This window comes from Diorhabda sublineata, chromosome X (assembly GCF_026230105.1).
Source record: "Diorhabda sublineata isolate icDioSubl1.1 chromosome X, icDioSubl1.1, whole genome shotgun sequence".
NCBI classification, from domain to species: domain Eukaryota; kingdom Metazoa; phylum Arthropoda; class Insecta; order Coleoptera; family Chrysomelidae; genus Diorhabda; species Diorhabda sublineata.
This window is the reverse complement of record NC_079485.1, coordinates 19,232,580-19,254,555: the sequence shown is the minus strand read 5'-3', so window position 1 is coordinate 19,254,555 and position 21,976 is coordinate 19,232,580. Positions and strand designations below refer to the sequence as shown.

General features: G+C 31.1%; 1 protein-coding gene across 1 annotated transcript; it reads right to left on the bottom strand.

Moving 5' to 3' along the window:
• Window positions 1-1,768: 1,768 nt before the first annotated feature.
• Window positions 1,769-21,792, bottom strand: LOC130450802 (5-aminolevulinate synthase, erythroid-specific, mitochondrial). The gene is made up of 8 exons (XM_056789435.1): window positions 21,535-21,792; window positions 21,318-21,472; window positions 7,124-7,334; window positions 6,493-6,677; window positions 6,229-6,428; window positions 5,525-5,702; window positions 4,940-5,400; window positions 1,769-2,009 (listed from the first exon to the last, which is right to left on the bottom strand). The coding sequence occupies exons 2-8, from the start codon at window positions 21,460-21,462 to the stop codon at window positions 1,884-1,886; spliced, it is 1,506 nt and encodes a 501-aa protein (XP_056645413.1). The 5' UTR covers window positions 21,463-21,472; window positions 21,535-21,792; the 3' UTR covers window positions 1,769-1,883.
• Window positions 21,793-21,976: the final 184 nt, after the last annotated feature.

Sequence of the window (21,976 nt, the reverse complement as noted above, 5' to 3'; positions counted from 1 at the left end):
TGAAACGTCTGACGTGTTTACATGCACAACTTGCTGGTCCAGAGTTCACTAATGTACTCACAAGCGAGTAAACGGCTTTCAACTCTGTGTAAAGACTTGTAGCTTCTGGACGTTTGCAAAGCCACGGCAAAGCGTGTAAACGAGGCCTTAAGACGGGCACTGATGAAATATTTGCCATGGGCAATCTTCTCAAGATTTAAACAGCCTCTGATTATTATTTAAATATTTTCCGTCCCGACAAACAAGACATTTTTTCCATAGTCATTTTTATTGTCCAGGATAGTCTTCTTTCCTGTCTATACACTTGGTCCAGCGATGCTTTGCGGTTTTTCTACTCAAACTAGACGTTCACGTATGCGATAAAGTCCTAGTCTAATGAAAATTTCTCTCATACAAGTGAAACTTTACACTTAGGAAACAGGAAAAAGTTACCGAGGGCCAGATCTGGGAAATAAGGAGGGTGGTCAATCAATTCGAAGTGCAATTCGTGAATTTTAGCCATGGGAATAACCGAAGTGTCAAAGTGCGTAATCCTGATGGATTCTTTTTCTTAAAATACTGTCGCTCTTTTGTAATTTCTCCCTTCACTTTATCAAGCAATTATGCATAATACTCTCTAGTTATTGTTTCACCTTTTTTTTTAATAGTCTCCCATCAGTTTCTGGCCGATGAAACCGTCTTAGCCTTTTTCGGAAGAATTCACTTGTCTTGACTGTTTTTTCGTTTCAGAAGTCTTGTGGTGGATCCAGATTTCATCGACATAAAACATGACTTATTCAGATAACTCTCGTAATTCATATTTTGATCACATTTCACATTAATTGTGCCAAACTCAATAACTGTGTCCACTCTGACTCTTTGAAGTCCTTGAAAGTTGATTAGGGGTCTATGGTTTTTTAGAAATTCCGACTATCTTAGTGTACTTATTTATAAAAAAATATAAAAAAAAAACACCTTACCTCAAACATCTAACGTATGAACTATAGGAATCTAACAAGGCTAATATTCCTGGTCTTGACTAATCAAATTAAACACTGATGTATATTGTTGCTATAGTATTCATTTCCATTACAAATATGTAATAAACAATAAAGAAATAAATGTTTCAGCTTTCGACTTGAAGTATGTCTACATCATTTATTTTTTGCAGTTATCCTTTTTCAACATGCTTATATTAGCTTCACTTGTATGTAGGTTTGTTTGTTTGTTTGTAACTCTCCTTTGGACTAAAAGCACGTAGCTTATTTAATAAAAATTTTATTGGATAGAGGATTCGAACCTCCGATTTCCGTGCTGGAAACTAAGCATTTCAACAACCTTACCAACGAGATGTAGGTATATCATATATAGCACATCAAACTAAAAAGTTAAAAATAATTTCTAAAATAAGCTTAAAACGATAATTAATGAAAAATAGAAGTATTATTTAAAAAAAAAGCATAGGGCGCTGTTTCATATTTCTCGTTCGCTTTTTTCCACAATAATAATAGTATTTTTCATTCATTATTTTATAAGCTTATTTTAAAAACAATTTTTAACTTTTTAGATCGATGTGCTTTAAAAGCATATTTTTTAGTTTTTTCAGACTATATTTAATTGTGAAGGTTTTTCTACAAACACAATTTGATGTTGTTGTAGTGGTAATGTAAACAATGTGTTCAGTAAAACGTATTCATTTTATTAATGGAAATCTGCCTAACTACAAAGGTTGCTATATAATTTATGCTGCAAATGTGTACCACTTAGGGAAAAGAAAGTTAAACATAAATTAGTATTAAATACTTTTTATTTATGTATATATATTTTTCAATGTGTAAATAAACACGAAAATATTAAACACCAAGAATTACCAACACCTAACATGTGTTTTTATGTAAATCACATTATATGGTAATGGCCACTAGCTGAGGACAGTTGGGTATATCACAGAGAGTATTTTGCGCACAGCTTCTATTATTTCTTGACTCATAGTAATCAAACAGAAGTGGCTTTTGACAAAACTGGCAGTGCTAAAAATTAATCAGAAACAATTAAAATAACAGTTTTTCCACAGTTCTTGATTAGTGAAGAGTGAAAATTTGAAATTCGCATAAATTAATAAAAAATGTACTTTTCATTTTGAAATTCGCATAAAAAATTATTAAGCTTTTTTCTTAGAACAAATTTAGAAATTTTTCTAAGGTGGTTGTTGATATTTGAAGCAAATGAGAATTATAACTCAAACTTATACTAACTGACCTAATATTTTAAAATTAGTATTGTTAAATACATTCTAAAAATAAATGAGTAACCAAATAGAGTGAGTATATTTATTTTTTTGCTGTCTTGTATTTAACAGCACACCTATTGAATTATTATTAAAAAAACACATGCAAAGGGTATACAGTATTTACTATTAATATTAGTCGCATTTGTATCAAGAATTGTACAGTGTACTTTTTCCATTACTTCTCAAATTCTTGAATTGTTTATAGATTATAAAGATGGGTTGCTTGGGCAAATGGGTGTTAGCAGAGGTGGAAATATGTGGTTAAACGATAATTTGTGTTGTCCTATTGTCATAAAAGGGGGTCTTTGACAATACAAGAAAATAAGAATTATAAACAGAAGAGTAAGAATAATTGTTTTGAACATACAAACATATAAGGTTGAATATTTATTGTATTTATTGTAAAAATAAAATTGGCGTAACTAATGTTACCAAAGCTAGTTAACACTTCATTACCAAACATATGCAATACAAAAGAATTTCGAGATTGATAACATTCACTGTCTGAGATAACAGAAAAATGCATTGGTGGAGGAAAATAAAATTATGTAATTGAGGAAAAATAAGTCTAAAAGTTCCTTCCGGTACAGGACGCTTTACAAGGTTTATGATTATCATAGTGAGATGGTTGATACACCTGATTCAATAAGAAATATTAAGTCTACACTTTTTCCAGCACTGATTTTTGACCCTTCCAAATAATGGTTGCAATCTTGCTCCGCAAAATTGGCGTTTATGTATGCGGTAACGTCCTCGTCTGTTGAAAATATCTCTCCTGCAAGTGGAAGATTAGGTAACAAGAAAAAGCCGATGGAGGCCAGATCTGGGAAATAAGGTTAGTGTCAACGAGTTCGAAGTGTAATTCAAGAATTTTAGATATGGCGATCACCGAAGTGAGAGAAGATGAATTCTAATGGCAAAGCACTTTCTTCTTCAAATACGGTCGCTTTTTGCAATTTCTCCATTTACCTTATCAATGTTAGTCAAGAGAAATAACTTTTCCGGCCGTTTTTACCTTTTTGGGAGCCGGTTCACCCTTGTCAATCCACTGTCTTAACAATTTTTCCGATTCAGGGATATAGTGGTGAATTCAGGCTAATTTCAAGAGTTATGACGGTTAGCAAATTAAGCAATTCTACATGAATAAACAATTTCAAAAAATAACCGTTATCCCTAGCGAGACAATACATTGAAAATAGTTGATGGTAGGAAGTTGGTAAAATAATAATAAAAATTTTTATGATAGAATTAACACCATCAATTCCCCAACAAGTTCATATTTTTTGATCAAATAATTAATCTGAAGGTATGTTAAATCAGGAAGTACATTTGCAGTTGCTGAATTAGATGAATTCTCAATACCGATAAAAACTTTTTCCCTCCGATTTATCAATTATACATATAATTATGTATGGTTTTCAAGTATCAGAAATAATCTTGACCATACAATAACTATGAGTAAAATTCCTCTATTTCTATAAGCACTATGGTAGAAAAGTTGACTACAAATTAAAAAAAATAGTTTTACGGTACCACATATTATTAGATGCTGTAAAAATCAAAGGAAAGGGAAATGAACTGAAAATTGTGGGTTAAAACAAGTGAACTATAAAAAATTTAGTAAGTTTTACTATACATTTCTTCAAATATGTAATAAAATTGTCATAAGATAGGTAGTAAAAGGTTTGTGACAAATATATTGAACCTAACTTTATATTTTCGCATCAAAACTTCCGAGCAACCTCTATACGCCATAGGCACCTTAACTAACAGGAGGTGTTAGTCCATTAAAGGCATTCGTTAATTTAGATTTTTTTTCGTTAGTACAAAATGAAGGAAAAAGACCAAAGATATTGTTTACCATAAATATGCTCGAAGAGGTCACATGATCACCAAAAATTATTCCATTAACTTATTGAATACATTGAGTGACGTTGTTAAAAAATGGTCACAGCTTTGAACAGAAGGTGATTGACTGCTTCACTACGACAATAGATCAGTACACTCATCGAGCTTTATGCAGCAATATTCAACAGAGCACCAAGTTGTACATTTTCTCCATTCCCCTGACATGGCTCCCAGCAATATTTGGTTCTTTGTCAGATTAAATATGTTGGTCATAGTACACCGGTTCAATTATAAAGAGACCCTTGAAACCAATGCGACGAATGCCCTGATCTCAATTACGTAACCAGGATTGCTTCAAGAAGTTCAAACATTTCTGGGAACGTGTTATTCAATTAACTGGAGACTAATTTGACGGATGTCAATCACTGGATGATAAAGAATAACACCAGTGCGGATGAAGATATGTTTTCAACTACAAACCTCGTATTTCTATAGTTTTCATTAGATTGGGATGCAGTCATATTTATAATATCATACAAAATCCAGTAAACGAATGCAGATCAGAAGGTTATTAACTTTACCAAATATGGGATTTTTGAAATATCATTTATCAATATTAAAGAGCCAACACAAATTTTTATTGTAAACACCGACTCCATTTTGATCCCTAATAATACGTGATACAAGATGTATAAACAAAGAACAATAGAAAATCAATTCAATTACTATATAAATTCATACCAATTCAAGTTCACCACACAGATTAATTTGTGATTTCATTGGAAATTCTCAAAATAATTAACAAAAAAATTTCTAAATTACCTTCCCACAGGGTTTACCAGTTAAGGGAAGCTCCAGATCTAACCATACATCTTCCAAATCGTTGACTAATGTGTCCATTAGATGTTTGGAATGATGTGGTGTTGGTGCCAATCTCAATTTCTCCTCTCCTCTAGCTACTGTAGGGTAGTTAATAGCTTGGATATAATGACCTTTTTCTTTGAGCAAAGTATCACAGACAGCACCACATTGTAGAGGATTTCCTATTTTTATTGGAATGATATGACTTGGAGTGTGTTCCACAGGGAAACCGTTATTTAACAGTAAATTCCTGAGGTATTTCACATTGGCTTGATGTTTTTCTCGAAGTTGTCTACCTTCGTCAGAGCTCAAAATTTCTATAGATTTACTAGCACCTGCTAGTACTGTAGGTGGCAATGAAGTTGTAAATATAAAGCCCGCCGCGTAAGATCTAACCATATCAATCAACAGAGAATTACTAGCTAAAAAATAATTGATAATTAGAATGATGTATAAAAACGACTAAAATCATTTGTGTATACTTATATCAGTAAAAAATAATTCAGATGAGCAATTTTTTAGATAAGCTGATATTTCTAAACTCACCTACATAACCTCCAACATTTCCAAATGCCTTTCCTAAAGTTCCTGATATCATGTCCATTTTATGCATGACATGATCTCTTTCACCGATTCCAGCGCCATGTTCACCATACAAACCAACAGCATGAACTTCGTCTACAAAAGTTAAAGCTCCATATTTGTGGGAAATATCGCACAATTCCTAAAACAAGTTGATGAATCTATACAAATTGACTAATATTACTACAAAGCGTTACATTATGTATTCAGATCCTCCACGACCCACTAGTGTTAATAACACTTAATTCATTAAGAACAACTCAATAGATATACACCTGCAGACATAAAGATCACATTGATGGCTGCGTAAATTTAATAGAAGAAACAATACCAATTATATAGATATGTAACTTATTGTATATACAGCACCAAGAATTTCATTGGGGATACAATTCCAGAAATATAAGTTGAAATGGCGAGACCTCATATACTTAAAAGTATAACCAGCTAAAAACTAAAATGAAAATGCTTTTGATGAAACCAGTTAATTTGAAAATTAGTTTCTATTGTTGATAGAAAATAAAGAGGGAGTCAAGTTTATCTGGCCAGTTATCTAATCAACATTAACCAAAATCTAAAAAAAGACTTTATTCCTAGGTTTTTCATAAAAAAATAAATGTAAGAAAGGAAAATGTTTTAAAAATCAATAGGATCAATTGTTTACATACCTCTAACGGACACACAGCCCCAGACATGGAATGTACTGTTTCAAAAGCTACTATTTTCGGAACATTTATATCCACTTTTTGAAGTAACTCTTCCAAGTGTGCTGGGTCATTGTGTCTGAAGATATGTTTCGGTACTCGGCTGTTTCGTATCCCTTGGATCATTGACGCATGGTTCCCAGAATCGGAAAATATATGACAACCTAAAATATCAAATATATACAAATTGATTGTTCTTCTCTTGGAATCCTAGACATAAATACTCACCTGGTAATACTTTGGCCAACGTGTATAAAGTCGAATCATTTGCAACAAAGCAAGAGGTGAATAGTAAGGCAGCTTCTTTATCATGTAATCTAGCAAGCTTAGATTCAAGTTGTTCATGTAATGTAGAATTTCCTGAAATGTTACGAGTCCCTCCCGCTCCTGTTCCATATTTCTCAAGGGCATCCCTAAAAAATTTAGGAAAACTGATAAACATGCCTTGAAAATGACACCAAATCAATAAATTATTCCACTTATTCCTAGTACTTCGTCTAGAAGAGAAATCACCATTTTATCAATGTTACTACTGATTTGATCTGCCAACATATACTGCCTGCAATCTAAAAATCAAGATCCTAACGTTTGGTCTTAGTTCTATTCTATCCCAATAGTCATGTGGAAAGTATGAAATCAGAAGAATAATTGAAATAACTTCTACTAATAAGCATAAGAATAAAGTTTCATTTAATAGCAAAAGTTCTTCATTTGGTTCAAAAATATAATTTGCTTCAACTACTACATTACATTTCAACAGATACGTTGGTTCATGTAGCATAATGCCCAATGTTTTGATTCAGGTGTGGCGAGGAAGTTTTCAGATGTGTTTAAAACTATTCACATACACTTTACAAACCTTACTGCAGCTTTGACTTCGGGATGAGAGGACATTCCTAAATAGTCGTTGGAACACCAAACGGTAATCGGAGCCTGCCCCCAAGAATGCTCGACAGCTTTAGGAAAATCTCCAGCCAATCTATTCACCTTTTTGAAAATTCTATAGGAATGTTCCTTCTTCTTTTTCATTATCTGTTGATGGAAAAACTCGTCGTAGGCAAATACATCATCTACAAAAAAATATATAAGATGTTTAAGTAAAAAATCAAGAAATCAAGATTAAGTTACCAAGTTGAGATTTTCTATGTATGTTATGATAGATTTCATTTTCAGATTGTATCAGCTGAAAATTGCTAGATGATATTTTCTTAGTACCTAGATACCCATTTCTTAATGAAATGATAAAAAATATATATATTTATGCGAGCTAATTAAAATGAGCTTAAAAAGTCTATATTTTAAATTACTACTTATAAGTTGTTGAATTTCTTCCCCTGTTCTCCGAATACTGCTTATTAGGGTACCACAATAAGTAAAGTGTTCAAAGTTTTTCAAGAAAATTGCATTTTAAAAATGAGGTTGTCAGTGTTTTAACAGATAAATCAAATTCGTTCAAAAGATCTCAGGCCATGATCGTCTTCTGCAGGTATGACTCATATCTTTGTCTGATCTCCTGTTTTACAGGAATCAACCCAAATATATTAAATTGGACTCGATACAGAATACAATAATTTCCTAAATTTGTACCATTATCCTGACTAGGACACCTCAAGGAGCCGTTAATCCTTGACGTTGATGAGGTGGCTCAGCGACCGTCTTTCTCCAGCTCGCATATGTGGGCACTAGTAGGGAGGCTGATGCAAAGGACGGCTCATTTTGATAGGCTCAATCCAAGGTGAAAGACATCATCGTCGGCATCTTACGGTTTCATTCGTTTTACCAGTATGCAAATGATATTTTTACAGGTTTTACAGAACGGAAAGGTTTCAACTGCCGTTCTGTATAATAGGTTCAGTGAATTCGACATAAACTGGCTGGGGTACGCTACATCACTGTGAACCCTAATATAACCCACACGCTTGTATTTTAACCACGAAGTGTCCCCACGTACTTAAAAATTAAAACGCTCACACTTTATGGTATCTCTATGTTCAGTTACTTTTTAACTATTATCTCACACCATTTTTCAATAATTTTAAATATAATACATTTTACGGTAGTAGCCATACTCGTATTTTTCAGCTAACTATTAGAAAGTATTGGTTTCTATATAAATAATTTATTTTCCAAATAAATCTTTATGAAAGTATGGAGAGTAAAATCAAGTTAATTAAATTAAAAATAATACTAAAAATGCGAAATACAATATTCTGATAAATTAACAGAGTAAGTTAAATAGATTCGATCATGATTTGAATTTTCGGAAACTAACCTGGATTACGTTCATTGTTTTTAGGAAACAGATGGAGTTAATAGGGTCGTAGTCATATGTTATATCTACCCTTGTAGACCAGTGAATAAATGCGATCAGCTGATGGATTGTTTCATTAATCTATGGCTTTTTCAACATTAAAAATTATTATTCCTTTATATGGTTGTCTACCATTGTTTTTACATGAGCAGCATAATTTATAGGATAATGAGATATGCGGTTTTTTACTTTTCAGCATTTCAACATAAAAATAACGAAGGAATGTAATGGATATGAAAAGTTCTTGTATATCATGTTTTAAATTTGGAATTTGCACTGAAAATTGAACGCGATGTTCGGAAACTGTGATCGATAGAATCTGACCCAAGATAGTAGTTTCCGAAAAGCCTTAAAGTTTGGTAAAAATCAGAAATAGCCGTTAGTTTGCGATTTTTATGTTCGTTTTGACTGGCCTATTATCTATGAAAACAATCTCGCAACGCAAGTACATGATAAATTTCTGTTAACGTCTGTGAAAAAATAGATGTCAACATTTGAATTTAATTAACAAGGTATGAGCGTCAGTATATTTTAAACAAATCACTACATGACAAAAATTATAATACAAAATAGAATTGCCCCATTCACTACAAAGATACAATTTATTTGTAAATCCAATCAATCAAATGAAATGTTAATTTTTAATTTAATTCCCATTTTAGAGCGAAAGATCGTCGAGTTTCTGAACTTTCCAATTATTTACTTGAAATATTTTTCTAAACTTTATTCAAAATAAAAATTATAATCACAATTCAAAATTGTGAGACTCACTTTAACTGATAAAAATATACTTGACGACATCAGTATTGATAAAAATCATACTGAATTGAAAGTTTTATAGTGTGACTAGACAGTTTAAGACACTTGAAAGATTAGATTTGTGTATATTTTTATATTAGCGAAACAAATAAGACGATTTTTTCAATATAATGAAGTCGAAAATACAGTGAAATGGGAATCATGTTAAAGTGTATTTTTTCGAATAAATAAATGGTTTTTGTTAAAGATTTAGTTGTGTTTTTATTCCAAAACGGTACTTACTTCAAAAATATATATATATATATATATATATATATATATATATATATATATATATATATATATATATATATGTATGTATGTATATGTATATATTGTTAATTTAATCATTTATAAAAGGCAAGTGTATTAAATATATTTTCTAAAATTCCTAAATAATTTCACAATACCATTGTTCTCTTTTGTTCAGTAAACTCTTCTTTCTAAGAAAGCTACTTTGACCAAAGCTACCAAAATACTTTATAAAGGTGTAACAAGGCGTTTAAAACTATTAGAAAAATGATCAACTCTGTGCATATTACCTCACTTGATCAGTCATTTGAGAAAAACTTCCTGTCCATTTTAGCCAACATTTTGAAGCATTATGATTGTCTGATTTTTATTGCCCTACGAGAAACTCGCAGATTCGACTGTACTCGTCACTATTTTCCTATTCTAGGTCATTCGTACATTTCGTGTAACCGCGACTATAGTGTAATGAAACAAAAAATTACTGACTGGATTCTCACCATAAAACTTATGTTATACTCTGCTGCTATTCAGGACCAGGAAATTTCCAGGTGGAAATAGTAGAATATGAAGAAATAAAGTATTGATGAAGTGATCAATTTTATTAAAAAATGTAACATCTAGGGAGATTCAAGCAAGAAACATCCCAAATGAAAACAAAATAAAATTCAACATTTCAATTACTATGGAGTTTCATTACTCCAATAAATACATAGGCCAAGTTAAAGTAGAAAACATCATTAAAAAACCGGGAACTTGTTTACCAGACCTTACAAAAATCAATAACTACACTGAAAAATGTGTGCCTATCAATATCCACAAAATCAGTGATAACAAAATACTCGAAGCCTATACATCTACAGACATGGCTGGTGAATATTATTCAAAAAATTATGACTGGCTAACTATCGATATGGATGACATTGAACTGTTTTTAGAATAATGTTTGGAAAATGTGTATTATATTTTCTGAAAAATAAAATACTAATTTTAATTAATAATTTGAATTGTTTACCATTCATATTATACCTGTAAAAACATAAGAAAAAATTCAAAATATGTTAATTTTTGAGTCGGCTGCGATTTTTTTCTATTTCCCGAAGTTCACTTATTGGCATATGAGGTTTTTCTGAAATTACCGATTCACTTAAGATAATTTTGAAGCTGGGTACTGATATAGAAGTTGTCTAATTAAATATTTTTCACTGACACAAACCATGTCGATTGGTCAACTGTATATGTAAAATAAATGATGAAATTTTTCTCATCATTGTCACTGTGTTGAATTCAAATATATACATAATTTATTTTCAGTAGATTTGTTAGTATAATAATTATTTGCTAGGATTGAAAGAAATCATTTTCAATGATTAAATTAATAATATATACGAACCAATTTAATTGTACACAAAAATGCTAAAACCTGAGTCAAAAAAGCAACACTTCTTTTATATCAAGTACTCTATTTAAGAATTGTTTGAGATTAAACTCATTTTATGAGTCAGATTTTAAGTGAAAAAATTATGTTAATGCAGTTACGTTATCACTTTTGAACAAGAATATATACAATTTGTTCAGGATGCTAGTTCCGTCCTATTTTTGAAAAAACTCATTTAGAATTAAAGATAGCCTTCTGATATTAGATTTTACGATTACCTGGTTGCCCTCCAAATACGATGATGTATTGATATCTAGTTAGCCTAGACCAGTTCCACGCATAAACAAAATATTGCGTTACCATAGCAACGCACAATAACTTATTAGAAGTGTCAGTGTGAAGTTTGACGTCAAAAAAGTTAACCAGAGTTACGCAATAAATTAAAAGAAAAAGATGTCCACCCAAATTGTGAAAATCGAAAAATTGGAGTATTGAGCCATCATCAAGTACCTGTATTTAAAAGGGTTAAGAGGTGAGCAGATTTACGAAGATTTGCTTAATACCTTTGGTGAACAATGTCCTTCGTATGCGACCGTGAAAAATTGGACTGCAAGCTTCAAAAGAGGTAAATTTTCCATTGAAGATTATGACCGATCGGAAAAGCCAGTTTCTGTGTCAGTTCCGAAAATATCGATGCAGTTATCACCGTTGAATTGGGCTAAAACGGATATCTGAAGCACTGAATATTTCATACGAACGCGTTCATCACATAGCTCACGTCAATTTGTACATGAGAAAAATTGCTGCAAATTCGATCCCCAAATGTTTGAATGTTGACCAAAAGGGTGCAAGGGTAGAAGCATCGTGTTCGATCTTTGCTCGATTTAAAAACCATGTAGACTTTTTACACCGAATTGTTACTAGGGATGGGACTTGGGTACATGTCTACGATCCAGAAACAAAGCAACAACCTATAGAATGGCGACATTCTGGTTCTCCAAGACCTAAGAATTTTCGTGTTCAAAAATCTGCTGGAAAAGTTCTTGCATCATTTTTTTGGGATTGCCATGGAGTAATCATTAATGATGTTTTGGATAAGAGTGGAACAATAACTGGAGATTACTATTCGACATTAGTGACCAGTCTACGGGAAAAAATTAAAGAGAAAAGACGCAGAAAGCTATCCAAAGGTGTTTTGTTTTTGCATGACAACGCCCCTGCACACAAATCTCATGTTGCCATGCAAAAAATTCGTGATTTAGGGTTTGAATTACTAGAACATCCCCCTTATTCACCAGATTTGGCTCCGTCCGACTATCATCTCTTTCCTCAACTGAAAAAAAGTTTAAAAGGTCGTAAATTTTCTTCCAACTAGGAGGTCATAAAAGCTGTGGAGGTCTGGTTTGCAGATCAAGAAGAAATATTTTTTTGAAAGGTCTAGAGACGTTGCAGGTTCGCTGTAATAAATGTATCCAATTAAGAGGAGAATATCTTAAGTAATAAAATATTTTGACATTTTAAAATTTTGTTTGGTTCTATAGTAGACTAAGATATTTTTAAAATATCCTCGTATATAGTGGAGGACATTTGTTACATTTGATTCACTCGTCGACAGTACTAAAACGATATTTGTGACTTTTGTGATTTCTCATTTCCAACATAAGTAAATGAATGATTAAACTACAGTTTACACGAACATTGCAATGTCCCTACATATGACAATCTTTGCATTTGAAAAAAATTTTATTTAAATATAAGAAGTTGAATGTTCAGATGATAATAGTAGAATCTCCGCGAATCGTTAAATATTTGCGTAAAAGAAAAGGTTGGAACTTGGTTTTATACGCATCATGTTATCAAGTACAGTGGGGTTGACAGCCCACAAAACTATTGAATAAGCCCTGTTCGAGAGTACCTTATGTGTTGCTTATGTTACACATGCAAATATACCGCCTACAGCGCAGTAGTTATTCAACGTGACAACGATTCTACTTCAAAAGCATGAATGAATTAGGTATTGAATTCTTTCAATGGCGTCAACGCCAGCGTTTATCATTTCAAATCGTAGGTTAGAAAAGATTTAAAATAAGATTTATAAATAAAAAACCTATAAGTTTATGAAAATTCAACCTTCAGTGTCATGTTAGCGTAAAAGCTGTCGGGACAAAATTATTTATAATTTTTTTAATAATTATGAAGGAACGTATTTTTTTGATATTATCAAACTATAAAGGAAGCATGATATAATGATATGGTGATAATTAATAAAACGGGACATATAGTACAAAAAAATGTGATATATTTTATAATAAAGAAAAATAATTATAAAATTGTGCAATACTAGGTTTTATCTTCCACATAAAAAATACCATTATTCATACAAATACACTGTATACCTCATAAAAGATGGTGCATTGATTTTGTATTTATCGTTTCTTTCTGCTATTACGTCTTCATTTGTTTAATATCGCTTTCGCCTTCCGCCAAACCTTTTTTTAATCATAGAAAGGAAGGTGAATATGGTTGAAGTAGCAATAAATCGTAATGTAGTTCAGCGAATTTTCTGTAATAATATCGGACTAATGAACAAGCGCATAGTCGTGATGGAATAAAGCGATTTTCTTCAACAAATAATCCCAAAATATTGTGGTCATGGCTTTATTGACTGAAATAACTATATTTGCTTTCTTGAAAGCACGTTTCTCAAGTGAAATTCATTGTTTTTGACTATATTTTTATTTCTGATGTCTGCTGTATCCAATTTTGATCTACTGTGGCATTTTCGAACATTCTTGTTAATTGTTAATTTTGAATGCGAGAAAGTATTAGGGAATCGTTGCAGATAGCTCTTTCATGTGAGGGTTTCTACTTAAGATTTGAGATACGGCAACACTGATATGAATATGTGAAATCTGACATCATCATCAGAAAGTTAGACATTTTTAATGATAAACGTGCTCAGAACATGTTGTTATACAAGTGTTATTTGAGTTGTTTAAAGATACTTGAAACATTCATCTTGGTCAAAAAATGGAACTAAATCGCGAACATTTTTCATGCGATGATTTTCTATTACTTTCGGCGTAGATTAAACCAACAGCAGTATGCCGATCAACTTGCTTCGACTTTTGGTGATGAAGCACAATCTGGAACCATCGTATTTCGTTGGTTTTCTGAATTAAATCGCGGTCGCAGTTCGCTAAAGGATGAATTTCGAAAAGGTCGTCCAAAATACTGTGCGTAAACTGATACTGCAAGATCATCATGTGACGTACTGTGAGATTGAGGCACACTTGAGCATTAGTTCCAATCGCATACACTCAATATTGCATGAACATTTGGCTGTTAAAAATATTTGTTCGCGTTGGATACCGCTCAATCGCGTATGAACCCAAAACTATCAACAATCGACTGTATGGCTCTTTTAAGACGAGCCAAATCTAGGAAAAGTTGTTCGTCCACGAAGCACTTTTCCAAAAGTGTGCGAAAAAGGGGAGGGTTAGAAAAACCAATCGCAGAAGATGAATCATTCTCCACGACGACAATGCGAGCTCTCACACATCAGTTCACAAAATCGTTTTTGAACAGTCATAACATCGGTTCAATGGGCCGTACAGTGTTTGGTTAGCACCTAATTATTACTCATTTCCACATATCAAAAATAAATTGCGAGGTCCAGGTCTACACTTGAAGAAGCGGTTGATGTGTTCAAATCACATGTTTTGGAAGAATCGGAATGGAAAAAATGCTTCGACAATTGGTTCAAACGCATGTAAAAGTGTTTTGATCTCAATGGAGAATATAACCCTCATATTATGTAACATTTCATGAAAAATATTGCTTAACCGTTCAGTTGGAATATTCGCTTCATTAGCTACCTCACGTACTTTTATTTTGTGGTCACTAGGTACTACTTTTAGTAGAGAGCTACCTGCAAATAATTCAATAGAACGAAACACTTGCAGCATAATATTTATGTAAATTTTAGTCGATTTCTTTAATTATTGTTCCGCTTAAAGAATAATGTCTAAGTAACACTTAAACTTCTTTTCTCTCCATCTTTATCCAAAAATGGAAACAGATTCTTTATATGAGTATTAAAACTAATCTTGTATTTAGAGATGAAACCTTCAGTCAAAATAGTAACTAATCAAAAGTTATAACTTCAGCAGCCGCAGCTATAGGACAAGTCAAACAGAAGTCAAAAGGAATAAAAAAAATCAACTAGCAAAAAATAATAAATATCATATTTTAACAAGTCATAAAAAATATGGTACATTTTTCTTTGTACATAGGACAGACATCTCAATATTTGAAATAAGATCAAAAAATCTTCAATACAATAAAAAAAATTAAACTGCATTAACAAACCATGGAATATCAAAAAAAAAGAGTCAAATTCAAAAAAGAGAATATTGTTCACAGACATATAAACAAAACAGTTATCAATGATATTAAAGACCTAAACAATTTAAGTAAAATTTATTATTCTATTTTAAGTAGAGAACAAAAAAATATTTAGTGTGGTTGAAAATAGATTTATATTTATATTCATGTACTAAGTAATTGATATTGATTAATATTCTGATAAAGACCGCAACCGTATATATCATATTTTGATAGACTGGAAGTAGTTGAAACGTCAAAAATTTTAAAAAGTAAAAAAAACTAACCGAAGAGACCTAAAATCAAGACGATTTAGAAACATAATCTTTGTCTTTGCCAACTACTTTGAGAGTTTGTTTTTAGGTTAAATTTTAAAATGAAACACCTAAGTGTTTCTAATATATTTTTTCAAGCTTTCAAATGCTTATACATTCATAATGAGAGACTGAAATTATGGTCAAAGTATAATGTGAAGATATCTAAAAAAAGTATAACAATAATAACAAATATAAAAATTTTTTAAAATTATAATAATAATTTTATAATTACTTACTTTTGTTATAATTTTTTATTATTATTATACGTAATGTTGAGGCGAATAAGCTATTATTTCACCTCTTTATAACAAAATGTAAATAAACCTAGCCTTAATACAATAAAACTCAGTTCAAAAAATTACTTGTTATAACGAATATTTACTTGTTCCCTTATTCACCTCAACAACTTCTACATATAAATGATTTTTATCAAATTTCTATATGTATTGTCTATTTAAGAACAATTAGATAGGTAAAAAATGTTTCCTTAGATTATAAAAATTGAATGCAGTAAAATCCGTAAAAGTAGGTATCAAAGGGGGTTCAGATACTATGTAGGTAATTTCATGTTAATTCCAAAGATTATGTGGTTAAGGTAGTTAATCTTAATTTTATTCACCTTGATTGAAAAAAGGACTGATATCGTTGTCTGTTTACCATCGGCAAGAACTAGCACATCCAAAGCGCAATCCAATTTTGTGATGGATTTGACTACATCGTCGCTGATACCTCCCTTTTTTAGAAGCACAGATTTTATTATATTCAAATCATCATGAGCATCTTTTATTGTAAAGTCAGGCTCAAATAATCATCTTTCTTCTTCTTCTTCACAGACGGCTAAATCATTATCAAAGGTAATAAAATCATTGAATTCAGTCTCTTGAAAGTGCAATTCTTCTTGGGCTCTTTGCCAGGTCCTAACAATATCTATGAGTGGTCATCTTCTTCATCTTCCACTTTTCTCAAAGCAGTTTGTAATGGCCCCTCTCAGTGACTAGATTCCAAGCTTTAGCGATCATCCTCATGGCTTGTCAAACATGAGTTGTTGTTGGTGTTTGGTGTTCAACATCATCAAGACATTGTCTGAGAACTTCTTTTCTGTAATGCATTTTAAAACTATGAATGAAGCCTTGGTCCAGCGGTTATAGTTTCGAAGTGGTATTTGGAGTCAAATACTTTATTTTTATATTTTTCAAGCTAGGAACTTCTCCGTGTGCAATACAATTACAGATGAACATAAAAATTTCTATGTTTTTTTATCCTTTTATCCAGATTTTTAAACCAATTGCTAAAACTGTTAGCAGATTATCGAAAAAATTTTTAAGACATTGTGGTTTTTTATATTTTCTGATGTGGCTTAAATTTGAAGGTCCCGATACAATTTGATCCTAGCAGTACTGTTAAGTGAAGTTTGCTGTTTGCTCCATCATTACATTTATCACTTTCGAATGATAAGTTTTTGTCATTTGAACATTTATAGAAAATCCAGTTTAATGGGCGTTAAAGATGTATCCAGCAGTCAGCTCTGCCAGTTTGTCTTTCCACTTATCACATACTTTTTCATCACTACCAATTTCACAAATTTTTCGAAAAACAATCTCGTTCCTCTTTTTGAAACTTTTAAGCTCTGCATGTCCCAATTCTACTGCAAACTGCTGAGCCTTTTTTTAGGAATAGGGTCTGCGATAGCGATCTCTTTGACTCGACATTGTTTTAACTACTTCAACACATATTCTTCCACTGTTTACATGAAAACTACTTTCTTCTAAAAACTTTTAATTTTAAAATTGCAGCTAGTGTACTTGCGGGAATCCCGAACGAATTAGCTACGTCTAATTTTTTCGCAGTAGGAGTTTCGTCAATATAATTAATGGTGTTTCGCTTCCCTACGACTGATAAGAAACACCTTTTACGTTTCTGGGCCATTTCAACTACCCAATATTTTATGTGACGAACAGTACTGTTTACATTAATCTCCATCAAACAAAACACTGATTGTTTTACGAAAAAAATGTGTCGAGACTGAATCGCTTACTATGGGATTAAGGGTCATATTGGTGTAAACGAAAGGTTTTGGGTTGACAGAATTCGTTAATTAGAGGTATTTACAATTTTTTGACAGTTGAAAATTTTATATAAAGAGGTTGTCCGCAAAAAATCTTCGTAATGTAAAGGTATATTTTACATTGACTCTAATGGACAATTGAAGAGGATTACGAACAATTTGTTAAATCGAGGAAGTTGTTATATTGAGGTCCGTTATATTAAGGTTTCACTGTATATATATGTAAGTAATTTTTATTATTGTTATACGTTTCTAGATATTTTTAAATTGTGATTTGACCATAATTTTCGTCTCTGATTATAAATACATAGGTTGAGAAATATATTAGAATTAGTACACTTTGGTATTTAATTTTGCCACAATCCCACAACGGAAATATATAATTATCTTAATATCTTATATCTTAATATTAATATACTTGAAATTAATCAATCTCCTTTATTTCAAGTATATTTAGATTTGGAAATATTTTGACAAATAATCTCAATTTATCTTCAATCTTCTTATCTACTTTTTGGTCTTATTTTCTTCTTTATGTCTCCAATCTGTGATTTCTTCATTTGCTTAATGTGTGCGTACCACCATATCTCTTTTGACTCACTTGTGTTCTTTTTTAATTTCATGGTACATAAGTCCTCGATGTACTTGTTCTCCCCTATTGTAACAAATCCATAAATTTCTTTATTATTCTGTATTCATATATCCTTGATTGTTCTTCGACCAAGACTGCCAGTCTCATAATAAGTGTCGCGTAGGAACTACTCGCCATATTTTAGACTCTTTAATTGTTACTTGGCTTATTCAGTAACTCTACATCTTTTATAAGTACTATATGCCCTATACTCTGCTTGACGTTTCTGACTTCAAAGCTGGTTCCATTTATCTTCAGTATTTCTCGTTGGTAAGCTCCCTTTTTTTTAACTTCTATATATTTTGACCTGTCCGGATTTTTTCTTAACTCTCTTTTTCCCAGTTGTTTTATGATTGTTTCAAATTTTTCTTCGAGATATCACACATATCATTTATGTCAATAGACTTATTTTTTTGTCGTACTCTTAGTTGCTCTATATCCCATATAAATGTCCTTTTCACAATGTAAATACTTCTTGGTACATAATTCGGACTCCAATATTATAATCATAATATTTTAACAAATACTTTATTTATAGTATGTCGATTTTTCTAGTGGAAAACCTTTTTGGTACTCTCAACTACTTCTTTTACACTTTTGTTTATTCCTCTGGAACTATTTCTTATGTAATAATTTCCTTCCTTCATTAGTATAATCATTCAAATAAGCCACTCCTCCAACATTTTTTTAGTTCCCATATTCTTCCCAGGTTTTCAAATATATTGTAACATTGTAACAATTATCTGTATGCTCACTGTTATTCCCGTCAATCAATTGTTGACATCCACACTCCAATCTTTGTCTTTAATATTTGTTATAGCAATTTTCCTGTTTTGATCCCTTTGTATAATGGTTTGATTTTACATAATTTTCATTATTCCTTGAGGTGTCCATACTTCCATCCAACCTTTTTATTATCTTTATTTTTATTAACATTATTTTTCTATATTTATGATAATCCGCTTATTGAATAAATTTGTAGTCATTTTAATTTTCTGTTGAATTTTTATTTTACATTCTTTATTAAGCCTTTCATATTTTCTCTTGTAATTTCCTGCAGTTATTCTTCTATTAATCTATCTCCATTGCTCATGAATATTATCTTTGTCTTCAGTATTTTGTAAAGGCTTTATTACTTCTTTTCTATATACGTCATTACTTCATAAAACATGGCATATTTTTATTTGCTTATATGTCCTTCTCCCTTGAATACAGTATTTCTTGTAGTGCTAATATGACTGTTAGTTCAACATCTCTTCAGTAATATCCTCCAAAATTCCAGCATGGTTGACATTCCTAGTTGCAATTAGCTTTATTCACCAGTCAAATTCCAAATCAGTCATCGACCAGTGAAAGACAATTGGCACTACAAGAAATACTGCATTGAAGGGAGAAAGACATATAAGCAAATAAAAATATGCCATGTTTTATGAAGTAATGACGTATATAGAAAAGAAGTAATAAAGCCTTTACAAAATACTGAAGACAAAGATAATATTCATGAGCAATGGAGATAGAATAGAAGAATAACTGCTGTAAATTACAAGAGAAAATATGAAAGGTTTAATAAGGAATGTAGAATAAAAATTCAACAGAAAATCGAAATGGCTACAAATTTATGCAACAAGAGGATTATTATAAATAATAAAAATAATGGTCGATGATTTCTTGTTTTTATCTTTACTAATTATGTATGAAATTGATGATAACAAGTAATAAAAATTATATGTTGGTGATCATTAAATTAAATTCTAAAATTATTTAAAAATTAAGAAAATAAAAGATTCAGTTCAAGTTTTTCTCTATAATTATGAAATATAAACATAACTAGGAGTAAAAAAATTTTAATAGAACCCATTTAAAAAATGCTGATTCATCTGTGTAGTACAATTTAACATTTAATCATGAGAGAATCTCAATGTTAATGTATTGGGGTTCTCAGCTTATAATTATGAAGGGGATTTACTTTCATTATTGGCAATTTGTTATGTAAATAATTGTATTCTATTTAGATATTGGTGGTTTTAAAAATGTATTCAAATTAAGTAGTGTGATCAATGATTTTTCATCCAATGCTTCCTATTTCCCCTCTTATGTGAATTCGTATAATTTATCCTTGACCTTGCTACGATAGTGCCTGTTATTTTTTCTTGTAAAACTTTAGAGTAACACGCCTCAAGTTATAACCTTCCATATTTAAAAAAAGGTTAAGATATTGATACTTATGAATTCAAAATATTTTTGCCACATTCTAGAGAAACAAGTTAAAAGCTTTATGTGAAGGAGAATACCTCAATGTGTACATAATAGATTGTTGTTAAAACTTAAACCTAATGTATTGACTCAAAAAAAATAGATTGGAATAGGCACTGAAAAATCAGAAAATAGAACAATAGTAAAATTTCTTGTAGAATGTTTACCAATTTGAAGTAAACAGATTAGAGGAATAATATATATTGCCTAGTACCAAACACTGTGATAGTAAGTACCAGCAAATCTCGTGAGAAAATGATATTTAAAAAAGCCATTAGAGACTTCTTCATGGTACTGATATTCCCAGAAATCTGAATCTTTGGACCTGAATTCAGTTTTCAATAGGATAGTTGACTAAATATTTTGTTAAAACCAAATAAAGATTTGTTCTATTTGGGTCCATCTTGTTTTTTCCAAATGTTAAATGATAAGTTACATTGAGGATATTTTGAAATTTGATATAAATGTTCCCCTATGAGTAACAATAAATACAAATTCCTCAAATTATGAACTGAGATTTTTTAAATCTGGTCGTTTCTCAAGATACACATACATATTAATCGTACATCAATAATATAATTGAGAATTGGTTTTTATGTAACAAGTAAATGTAATAATAACAACCATACATCTATTGCCAAAACATTAATATTCAATTACTTCACCTTGACTTTTAACTTCAACATCATTTGCTATAGTATTCATACTTCTTGACATGACTGGACACTGATTGCCATACATTTTTACCAGAACAGATGCATAGTTTTTCAAGTAAGCTTGGCTTAATTTTGATAGAAACGGGCACGACATTTTTGTTTTTCTAAAAAAATCAGAAACCAAATAAATTACGTAACCTCACTTTCTGATTATGTATGTACTTACTTTCAGTTTTTCAATGAATACTGCAAAAATTAAGAAAGAGATGAGTTGGTGTTGGGTATATATATTTAGTAGGTCAAATCCTTCACAATGTCTTTCACTTCCATAAAATTGACAACTCTTCAATTTCCATCTAATAAGACCACAGATCTTATGTACAAATATACTATATGCTTTCTTATTCTACTTCAATTTTATAGCAGTGACAATTTACGTCAATGTTCAAAGGTCAAGAAGCTTATACACTCATTCTCTAGATGGAATGACTAGAATAATTTTAGGATGTAAATAGGCTACTACTAGACTTATTTATTTACCTTCTACCTACGTTATAGACAATAGAAATACATACAAATTGTAAAATACTCTGCAGGGCTTAGACCATTTAATTTAGGATACTTTTCATAAGATTTAATTTTTTTCAGCATAACTTTTGTCCCTTTCT